We start from the raw sequence: 12,095 nt of genomic DNA, 5'->3' as shown, positions 1-12,095 counted from the left end.
CAATAAATAGACGGGATCAAAACACATGGCCATCAAGGGGCCAGCTCCAGCAGTGGTCAGCTGTTCGTGTGTCATCGTACCTCGATGGCGTTAACAACTGGCCCAACTCCTGTATTTTATATAGCTAAACTTGTCAATACCCCATTCACTCACTCGCCCATCTGCCCATTATCGTGCTGCCGTCAACCAAAAAAGCCAATTTGGGAAATAAACAAGACCACACGGCACTGACATTTAAAATAACGCAGGAACCTTGTTATAGCTGCTCTGGCTTCATAGTGCCAAGGCTCGTGGAAATTCTGGGACAGAAATGGTTCAAGTCCTCGTTGGAAGCGTCAACTAACATTGGTATCGAGATATATGTGTGTGAACTGATTTCATTGTATGCTGTTAATACGGTATAATTATTTAAATAAGGCGCTCGCTCTCCCATATGGCGTTGCTGGCGTATTTATTCGCCCCCGTCCAATTAGCAAGGCAAAAGAAATCCAATGAGTTTTGAATGTCAACCTGTGGTTTCTATGGTTTTTGAAAACCGAACCTAAAATGACTCTAAATATATCTACCTCTCTGTTGTTATGGGTGAATTTTAGAGTCACTTACCTACAGTCATGTACCATCACAATCATGGCCACCAAAGGTTTACCTATATTAACTGACGAGGCAAAGAAAGCATACATTTGAAAATTGGATTTGCCAAAACATTACAAACGTTATCAAAATGTTACTAGGCTGAACACAATCGCAAAAACGATACAACCTTAAGGTCCGAAACAACTATTATTCCCGTATCAAATACCTCGTCACGATATGGCTGAAATACTGCCGATGTGACGTTAAATATTAACTCACTCGCTGTATCAAATAATCACCATTGAATAACCATTTCTTATTTGTTTCATTTTCAGCCACCTTGAAACATTGGTGTAAACTTTCTTATGCCTTGAATTAAGTTCATATCTTAACTCATGAGTACTTGTTCGCCGTACTTTCATAATTTATAAAATTACTGTTGTGATCACTTCTGAGCTATATTCTTTGTTAGCTACCCCCGGAGCCAGAACTACATGAGACTTAAAAGAAAGTCTGATCAAGCTGACAATATGGATCAAATAAATTTATATCAGTTCTCAATATACATCGTTGTCTATGAGTCTCGGAAATCGCAATCACCTACTCAGCAATCAGTTCAAATGTTGTTAATTTCAAGCGAAAATGTCATGATTCGTCATCGTTTACCTGTACCGATAGTCAGATACCCGTTAGTAGAGACCTCCGATTCGTGGATCCTGTACCACTTGGGGTCAGTTATCTTTTTAACGTACATTAGAAGTTATATATTAGTTCAATTCCTTCAGAACTTAATACCTTCAACGACCAATTAATCAGTTCGGTGCAAGCTACGCATTGCTGTAATATAGGCGTCGGGTGGACGTGTGATGCTGGATCAGTCGGTTGCCGTGATTTTCCACCGATACTGACACATTACTGACAATACCAGGGTCGCAATAAAACAGGTCAATATTTCCGCACGCTAAATAACATCTTTGTATTGACAGATCAACATTCTTGGTTTATTATTCATCAACCATTGTGTTAGAAATAGTTAATCCTGTTCCATCCGCTTGACGTGAGTTTTTTTTATTTCTTAATCGTTGAGGTATTTGGCTTGTGTATTGAGAGTCATTGAACTTGATTTGATTTAAACTTCCATTGAATATGTAGTAGAAAGCTTTAGGTTAAAGAAATATTACAATGACAAATTTGCAATAGTTTGAAAGGGGATGATTATGATGATGATGATGATGATGATGATGAAATAGGTGAAGCTTTTACGATGGTGAGGTAAGGTGAGGTGAAATGGGGTCCATGATTATTGAAATTATATAGCGACGTGCATGCACGTGTGTGTGTGTGTGTGTGTCCTAGTCCGAACTGATGCCGATTTACAGTGCTAGCTTACATGAACACCCCACTCAGACACAGTATACTGACTCCGAGCCGACCAGTCCTTGTTTTAGCCCCTTAATGCCAAGTGCCAGACAGAGTAACTACAAGTACCATCTTTTAACCTCCGTTGGTAATACGCGGCCAGGAATCGAACCCCGGACCCTCCGCTCTGCGGGCGGACGCTCTACCACTAGACCATGGAGGCGGTCCTGAACACGGTGACACCACCATGCCTGTATATTGAGCCCATGTGAGAGATGAAATGTATCTTCTGAAGGTTGATCTGACAGTCACAGCTGTAAACGTTCTCTGCACATACGTCGAGGTCTTTGTAGACACATCGACGTCACAATGGCGCAAAAATATCAATTAAGATGCACATACAGTAAACTGCGGTTATAACGATGTAAAATGGATCCCTAATTTTAGTTTGTTATAACCAAGTTCGTTATAAGCATATATACATACAACCTATACACAGCAAATGAGCAGGCCCCAAAACAGTTCGTTATATCCGTCAGTGTAAAAAGAATGCTTTTTATTACACCTGGTCAGTTCTTAAAATCAAAACGTACAAAAGTAAACTAACAGTACAAGTTATCTTCTATTTCACATATCCTTTTCAAAACGATATTCGATGGCGCCACAATACACTTGGTCGAAATATCACCAACAACAAGTGAACAAATAACAGATGAGACCAGATTCTATTCCTAGCAGACCTTTTTTATATTTACAATGCCAGTGCTGTCTCTATGGTGACTTTACCATGAGATGCGAGGGTTCAAGACTCGGGGAGCGTGTTGTTAACAATCATGATTCTGAGTGGAAAAGTATGCAGTGTGTGAAAGGTATATAAATGATGAGGACAAGTGATCGACTTAAAGCAAATCGAAAACCTTAAATAAGTCCGCATCAGTCAGTGCGTCTACTTTGAAACGACGCCACATCAAACACGTGTGTGTTAATAACACAATTAGAATATGTCCATAAATACATTCAGTGGCACAAGAGGTTGGAGTGGCGATATCATAGACTCATTTATCACGCGATCTTTGGTGTGAGTACTCTCGCCGCGGTCCCAGCATCACGATGACCCCGACACATCGACGACCCCAGCACAACTACGACTTCAGTAAAACGACATCCCAGACGTGCGTGGGAATCGGATAGGTCTCAAAGGACAAAAGATGAATTTAAAAGATTAATTCTTCTTACGACCTGCGTCACATGCACGCTCAGTCCTGGCATCTTTACAACAGAATGGTCACGTGGTCATGGAAAGAAAAATAGGTTTTGAACTTCTACTAGAATTGACCACACATTTCTTCTTGGTCGAATAGTCTGATACATGAGGAAGGGGTGATATAATAAGGCAAATGTGTAATTTTGATAATTGCATCCCAAATGTTCCTACTCTCGGAATAATTGGAGTATGATATTGGTGATGTGCTGGATGAGTCGATTATTGGTTTGAACGCAAAGATTTCACTGTCTAGGGTCAGTTTCGAGAAGACGTCTTGGGACGGGGTGGCTAAACCGACGAAGGATGTTAATAGATCCAAAGCTCAGAGTCTGAACCATGTTGAATACATTTTAAAGACAGTCTTCTTTTTTCGTGACACTGGGAACGTTCATTTATTTTAGTTATACAAAAATCCACAAGGGAAAGCTGTAACACTCTATGTGAGAATGAAAGTAACTCTTTAATTTGAACACTTAAAAAATGCATTTAATTATGTCATCCTATATACCCTTCTTTTAAAACATCTGTTATATATGTTCCTGTGATGCATGACAATTGATATCTCAACCACGATAGTTCTGAAAATAATCCGTTAACCATGAATTGTAAAAAATGGCCTTAAGACAGATAAAAACGATTCCCTCGACACGTCGTTCTATCGTTACACATTTAACATGCCACTGTGTCTTTAAAGTGATAAGTTACTTGTTGTTGTGGTCGACTTTAATTTCAAAATGGTCAATCTTAATCGACTTAGAAGAAATATGCATTTTGGATCAAGAGAACTGTGTTAATTGAAGGCTTGATACTGGAAACAGTTAAGGAATACTTATCGTGATCAAAACGCTCCTCCCATACATGATAGAGTCATCAGTGGCCCTGCTCTCATATCGGGGCTGTCAAAACCATGCTATCCCCAGCACAATCGATACCACTTGCCTTAAGTCTTATGAAGTTTGACAACTCGTGGCTGTGCAAGTGCCAGCCATCCATTCCTTATCTGCGTGCGCATCTTTACCGGTGTTAAACGTTTTGCCACTTTGCGCCCTGCAACTGCCAACCTAGTTAACACCGCGAGATAATTATTGCCTGGAACCTTTCTTCCCTTAGCGAAAAAACATGATTAGTGCCAATGTGTTCATTGTGGACGACACCTTCCTACGTTAGAATCACTAATTGGGCGTACGTTTCTCGCGCTGACAGGGTAGTAGAGAGATCAGTGAGTGATTGAGTCGGATGACAGGTTCAGTAGCTCACCCTCACTTGTTGGGCTGCTTCGTGTAATGTTCTCAGATACTGAACTGATAAGACTCTTCAGTGGTGACATAATCATCTCTATCTCAGGCGGGAATGTGTTGGTGGGATTTTCCTCTTAAAATTGATGCTGATGATGCGTAGGTTGGTGTTTACGTACCTACTAGCAATCCTCGAGCAATATCACGAAGGGGGACACCAGAAATGGGCTTCACACATTCCCCTGGCCTTTTGAGTGACGGGAGGCGCTATTAGGCTGCCCAACCGCCCAGGCCCCGAGGTTATAAAAAACATTTCGTGCTCAACTCAGTTTCGTGCTCATGCTCAAGTTCGTACTCAGTTGAGATTTGTACTCAAGCAGAGGTTATAAAACATCTTGAGTCTGTACTCAGCTGAGAACAACTCACGCTCGGCTTGAGCATGCTCAAAGGACTCTTTGTTTATGACACAAGCGGCAAATTGGAACTCTTCAGTCGAGAATGGTAAGAAAACAACCCGGATGTTGTCGTCTGCTTATTTACAGTGGCAACGGTGGGCGTGACCAAGTAGAGAAGGCGGGGTATAGGGTGGTCAGAGGCGGAGGAGGTATGTCTCATCCAGGATGACCATGTGATACAGGTACCCATTCTTGCCCTGACCATGTGATGCAGGTATCCATACTTGCCCTGGCCATGTTATACAGGTATCCATACTTGCCCTGACTATGTCACACTGGTACCCATACTTGCCCTGGCCATGTTATACAGGTATCCATACTTGCCCTGACCATGTGATGCAGGTATCCATACGTGCCCTGGCCATGTAATGCAGGTATCCATACTTGCCCTGACCATGTAATACAGGTATCCATACTTGCCCTGACCATGTAATTCAGGTACCCATATACCTTCACGTACATATATGTATACTGGGAGTAAATATATGTATACAGCCTGAGAACTGAATTTAATACACCTTTGTGCATATATGGAGCAGAACCCTGTTATATTGAACTAGATATTCAATAAGGTTCTGTGAGGTTGATTGGGGTTCATTGAGGTTTTGTGAGGTGCAGTGAGGTTCAATGATGTTCAACGAGATTTTGTGAGGTTCAGTGAGGCTCGACGAAGTTTTGTGAGTTTCAGCGAGGTTCGGCGAGGTTCAGGGAGACTCGGTGAGGTTCAGTGAGGTTCAGTGGGGTATTACATTGCAGACAAAATGGTCAATTACCAGTGTTAGAGAGGCGTCGAACCAAACTCACTCACTCATGGTCACGTCCGATAAAATGTAAATTAGTTGTCCAGCCGAAGTAGGGTTCTCTGTAAACAGGGTCAATCTCGCCGTGCTTTGCTCAGCTCAATGTGGTCCAATATAATGGTTTAATGGCATTTCCGCTGACACTGACATCTTTATTGGATGGTCTAAATGACAGCCATATTTTCAAATGAGTTTCACTTATTAATCGGAATTTTCCTTATATTCACCCAGTGATTCCGACCTTTTCACCACAACCGTATCCTGTGTCATTTAATCAACACACACAGGACACAGGTGCAGCAGAGTAGAGAGAGTATTTTTAAGTAAAGAGCTGTTATGTGATACTGATTGCTGTGATTTACTAACACGGGGGGAGCCAACAGATAATTGGCGTTGTCCATTGCTAATCACCTATCAGCGCCTAATATCTGTTGGCTCCCCCTTGTTAAGTTTCCACCTTTGTTGTCTTATTACTTTTGTTGTTCTTACATGTACACATACATGTTCCCTGTCTCACAGTATTTATTCACCTGATGAAGGAGTAAGCATATACTCAGAAACGTTTTGTTCCGCATAATAAAGAAGTTGACATCCATTAATTCTCTTCCTTGAGTGTATCACTTCTAAATGCCGTTCAAAGACTGTACGACCAGAACATTTTGCATGAACTGGTTTTAAAATATGAACTCCGTTTTAGATTGACTTTCTTATTTGCCATCAATAACCAAGCGATTGTTAAAAATATGTTGTTCAAAGATGATAAAAATTATCATTTCATCAAGGCGGGAAAGCAGAAAATTTGTTTTTGCGCTATTTGAGGAGAAATAATTTGTGCTTGGTCGTAAAATCATTACAATAACAAGAGTTATTATCAACCTGTTCTTGCATTATCATGTGGGATGCTAAGAGCTTTCACGCAGTCGAGGACAGCTGATATGGATTCTAGCCTGTCGTAACCTCCCTCAAGGCGGGAAGTGGGATGTGTGCAAGATTGACGCGCATCTCACAGCAGTAATGATTGTCTCTTCCTTTGCAGATTGATGGCGGTCGGGGCCCATTACAGGAATACCCTTCAATCCTAGAAGTCACTTCCAGCACAGCGTGTGAAGAAGCATCTCGCGGCTACAAGAAAAATCAACTGAAGCGGATTCTGAGTGTTTCTGTTGCGACATCAGTTAATTAGTGCCTACAGGCAGGCGTTCTGTGTCGACGTTTCCTGGAGTATTTGTGTTGTATTAATAGACCGTTTTGTGCAAAGGTTGGGCCACCATGGAGAAGAGAATGAGCGGATCTCATACTGCAGGAAATTGCCTGGTTGATATCCCAATAAATGTCTAGTATGTACGACACTAAACAGGCAGCTTGTTCGAAATACCGATGAACGCTACAACGGCTGCTGCGACGTTTGGTGTCATGGCGAAAAGTCAACTTCCGTTTGGATTTAGTGAATGGAAGAAGGGAGATAACTGTTGTGATTATTCAAACACAAACCTGACAAGAAATTCCTCGAGGAACCGGGACGAGTTGGAGCTACCCCCTTACGTGTACATCTACGTGACGACGTTAAACGTACTCATTTTTGTGGTGGGCATTCTGGGAAATGTGATGGTGATACAGGTGGTTGCCCGGATGAAGGCGATGCGCACGCAGATGAACTTTTTTCTCATGAGCCTCAGTGTGGCGGACCTGTTGGTTCTTGTGATATGCCAACCGTCAGCACTGTTGGAGTTCTATGGCAAAGACCGCTGGCTCTTTGGAGAGGCAATGTGTAAGTATAAAGAATTATTAAAGGTGGTCTACTTTCTGTCAGGGAGGCTGGGGCTGCCTGATCGACCCTTTGTAACACTCAATGAGTAAGAGAGCGAGTGGGTTTCATATTTTGTACCCATGTGGAAAATCGAACCATGTCTTTCGGCGTGACGAGCGAACGCTTTAACCACTCAGCCACCCTACATCCTGATGAATGTTTTAACGCCGCTTTGATTATTATCGGATTAAGCCTTTATCACGATGTCAGTGCAATATCGTAGAGCCCTAATAGCTCTATTAACACCGCATTGACACATAACAACATTTAATATGCCCTTGTATTAAGCCATATACATTAAAGCTGATTGAATATGCAACATTCATGAGCAAATTAAATGAATCTCACGGTCGCCCTGACACCACATCCGTGCCAGACGATGGGATGACATCGTTATATACTACACAAGTTTGGTCAGGGATACTGAGATAGTGATAACTGAGTTCATGATATGTACATAGACATACGTAAAAGGTGAGTGAGTGAGAGTGAAAGGTTTTACGCCGGTTATAGCAATAATCCAGCAATATCACGGCTGGGGAAATAGGCTTCACACATGGTACCCATCATCTTCCCGAGGCAAGAGAGTTAACTGACTTTAAAAGTCCAGTTTCCACCCTTGCTGAACTAGGCTGGAATTCCTGGGCTCGATCGTAGCGCCACCAGTGGCTATTACGAGTTATGTCCTTTCTATGCCTCTCCTATTGACCTATCAGATTCAACCTCTCGTATCACTTGCATTTGCTTCAAACAAAACGGTGGCGCCCAGTCAAGACAATCTGATCGATAATCAAGATCTATATTGTGATAAAACGAGTCTTACATCGCGAAGTGCATCAAATCACGTGAGCACCTTGATTAAAAACATGAAAATATCTGTTGACACCGAGTTAGCGGTGCACATGCTTTGCAAATCCTGCAGTCGACCGAAATCTACATGACACTTTACGAACCGGATTTCGATTTCGGTGCGCGATTTTGATTGGACTATGCATAGACTCGTTAGTCCAGCCAGAATGTAACTCCATAATACCAGCCTAGTTCGGCAAGGGTGGAAACTGGACTTTTATAGTCAGTTAACTCTCTTGCCTCGGGAAGATGGGTACCCATGTGGGGAATCGAACCTGGGTCTTTGACGTGACGAGCGAACGCTTTAACCACTTTGCTGCCCCACCGCCTCTCATATGTAAAACAAATGACCTGACGTAAACTCAAACCATTTCAAATTGAGATTTTTCTGGAGGTTGTTAAGCAAGTGAGAGGGTGGATGAGTTTGGTTTGAACAATATTTCAGTTATATCACGGTGTGTCAGCCTGAATTGGTTGAAAAGCCCGAAGTGACGCAGGTCGTAAAGGATTGGCCATAGTCACGAACCCACGATGAATGGATCCTGGCACAACTGAGGGACGCAACTCTGCATAGGGGCACCCAAGCCTATTAGCCCACCTAGTAATCTCCAAAGGGCATTGGTTAGGTAGCAACGGAACACAGACATATATGTTTGGACTTTGCGAGGACCTTGACCTTTAATCACGGTCATTAAAAGTAAACCGGTACAAGAAATTTACTTATCAATAAGTGAGCGTCCAATTTAGTTTCGGTCCATTATGGTGATGGTATCCAAGTCTCGGCGTGTTAGTGCCTAATGTCAAATGTAGGCAGCTGCCTCAGTTTATTAGGATGACCAGACACTGCCAAATTAAGGTTGCACTGAGGTCAGTTAGGCAGTGTCGTCTAATAGGTGGAGAGGTGCCCATATTTAACCCTGATATAGAATTCCACGGACATCTAATGGCGTTGCTGACCGCTCGCCACAACGCATAAACGTGAGAGTGATGTGTGTGTTTGTGCTACAGTATAATGATTGTGCCATTTCTACACTGAATAATGCCAAACAAGTTAGGGAGGCAGCCTGGAGTACCCTGTGGTATTAACGTAAACCCACAAGTCGTTATTAATTCATGACAATATACCGACTGTGAGTGACTACAGACGGATGACCTTGAATTTAATGTCATACGCCCTTGCAACCTGGCAGTGATCTATCACGTCAACTCACAGGGCAGACATCATCCATCGTGCCAAATGTCGAATAAATTGTCGGTTTTATTACTAATTATGTATGTATAGAACAGTATTATCAGTTTCATCGGATAAACCTCGCTTACATTCCTAAGAAGTCATAAATAAATGTGACATTAGTCTTAATGCATTGTAACGTCATAACTACACGTGAGAAATGCAAATAAAGCGACAAAACCCTTTCCATATTCAATAGAAATATCTGCATAAAGTAGAGTCGATAGTACGATTCCGACATATCAGGAGCAAGTGTTTATGAATCACTATAATAAAACCTTTTGAAAGCTTTACTGAGACCTTGAATGTTGTAACTTTGTTTAAACAACTTCTGAGCAAGAGTGGTATGGCGCTCTTTGAACTCTTTGTAGAAAGGGCATACTCGATTGTATGTCAAACGTTGTGAAATGTTAATACCAAAGGATGGAGCTGCTGGAATATTGCTTGACATGAAGGGAAAGTTAACTCTTGGAAAGTTGAAGTCATCCCTCTTGCCATACAGTCTTGTGGAGAGTGTTTTGTCACTCTGAATGTTTATGCTGAAAACAAAATACGAAACAAATGAGGCAATCTCACTGTTCTCCTTTATTTCTAGTTCAGGTTTGTAAATCAGTGGAAGGGAATTTTATTGTTATTGAACGACATTAGATATAACAGTCCTTCATTCTTAAAAGCATCTTAAACTTCCCGTTTCAGGTCGCCTTGTTCCATTCCTAGAAAACGCCTCTCTCCATTCGTCTGTTCTGACGTTACTGACAATCGGCTTTGAACGTTACTACACAATCTGTCACCCCCTGAAGGACCAGAACACGTGCCTTCTGACCAGCACTGGTGTGTTCGTCACGTGCATCTGGGTGCTCGCCTACATCCTGGCTCTACCCTTCGTCTTCCTCACAGTCCTGGAGGACGCCAAGTTCCAAGATGGCTCCCATGTGAAAGTGTGTCGAACCAAGATGTCCGACACCCTGCCGAGGCTCTATATCGTGTTTATATTCTGTATATTTTTCATCATGCCTATGTGTATGTTAACTTATATGTACGCGTCTATCATTCAAAAGATGTTCACACTTAACTCAGAAACGTCCCCAAGAGACTACGCCCATACCAGAACGATCAAATCCCGGAAGCAGGTTGTGCGCATGATGGTTGCCATAGTGATCCTGTTTTTTGTGTCACTTCTTCCGGTTCGAATATTCGGACTTTGGATCGTGTTTACACCCCCGGAAAGGGTCGAGGAACTGGGATTTGAGTTTTACCAAAACATGCTTTCAACAACGACCATCCTTGGTTACATCAACAGTGCAGGAAACCCAATCATATATGGACTTGTGTCCTCAAAGTTCAGGAATGCATTTAAGCATTCGGTGATAAAATGTTTGCCTCGGGGGGATGGGCGAAGCTCTTATACCCCGAGAAGCACTCCACGCCAAGCCGACCAAGCCGTCCCTATGTGCCCTGTCGAAAATGGCCGAAAGGTGTAGTTCTATAAAATACATTTGACCTTGACCTTGACCTCCAATGGTCAAGAATGAATGTGGACAACGTGTGATGTATTCCTGTGAGATCAGATAAGTAAAACAATGTGATAGGACAGTGTTTTAAGGCGCAAATAGGAATGATGACAATATTCGTAGATACAGTAAAGGCATGAGAAAGGTGAAATCAATCTATAAAATGGTATTTGACATCCGCTGAAACTTTTGAAAGGAGTAAACATGTCATATACACAAATATGTATTCAGTAAATGTCAACATAAAATGTATAATGCGATTAGCTTGCCTTTTTGAGGGGTTTTCAAACAAACGATATGCAGCTTTAATCAATTGCATTGATATGTTATGTTATTGAAATCACTGGGCGCAAATCATATTGTGTTGATATTGATATTATGATGTTGTAACCATAGCGACTGTGTCTCAATTGTTTAAATGGATACAAGTGACCTTTCCTGAGACTAAACAATCTGAATAAAGTTTATTTTAAAGAGATTACATGTAGGATGTCTTTTATAGGGGATCATCTGACAGAACGCAGTTTGATAATGTCGTCATAGTTGGATAATAAACATCCTTGTTGAAATATAGTGTAGGAATTCAAAAGCGCTTAATATCCAACGTAGAAGCTTAGTTCTCGAGGACATGCCCAGTGAGAACGTGGGAAGAGGAATTATATTCCGCGCTCTGATGTCCAGATGAGGGGATACAAAATGTGGTGTTGCAATGATTTAATCAGTCTTAGTGGGGCCGCCAATTTGCATTTGCCTTGTGGTAGATGAAGGATGAGTGAGTTTAGTTTAGTTTTACGCCGCTCTTAGCAATATTCCAGCAATATCATGGCCGGGGACATCGGAAATGGGCTTCGCACAATGTACCCATGTCGGGAATCGGGCCCGGGTCTTCGGCGTGACGAGCGAAGGCTTTAACCACTAGGCTACCCGACCGCCCCAGATAACGGATGAAGGGTGAATAAGTCGAGAATAATAATAGAATAATCTTACTTTAACACAAGAACATACAAACCT

At 42.0% G+C, this 12,095-nt stretch overlaps 1 protein-coding gene across 1 annotated transcript in view; it reads left to right on the top strand.

Annotated features, from left to right (window-relative positions):
* LOC124139395 (QRFP-like peptide receptor) overlaps positions 1-11,528 on the top strand; it is a 61,991-nt gene extending 50,463 nt beyond the window's left edge. The window contains exons 3-4 of the mRNA XM_046506430.2: positions 6,723-7,454; positions 10,270-11,528. Coding sequence (XP_046362386.1) covers positions 7,064-7,454; positions 10,270-11,054 — 1,176 coding nt within the window. The 5' untranslated portion in view covers positions 6,723-7,063 and the 3' untranslated portion in view covers positions 11,055-11,528. The remainder of the gene's footprint in view (positions 1-6,722; positions 7,455-10,269) is intronic.
* Positions 11,529-12,095: the final 567 nt, after the last annotated feature.

Source organism: Haliotis rufescens, unplaced genomic scaffold (assembly GCF_023055435.1).
Source record: "Haliotis rufescens isolate VD_foot unplaced genomic scaffold, xgHalRufe1.0.p SCAF_27, whole genome shotgun sequence".
Lineage (NCBI taxonomy): Eukaryota > Metazoa > Mollusca > Gastropoda > Lepetellida > Haliotidae > Haliotis > Haliotis rufescens.
The sequence above is the reverse complement of the archived record's forward strand: the minus strand, read 5'-3'. Positions and strand labels throughout refer to the sequence as shown.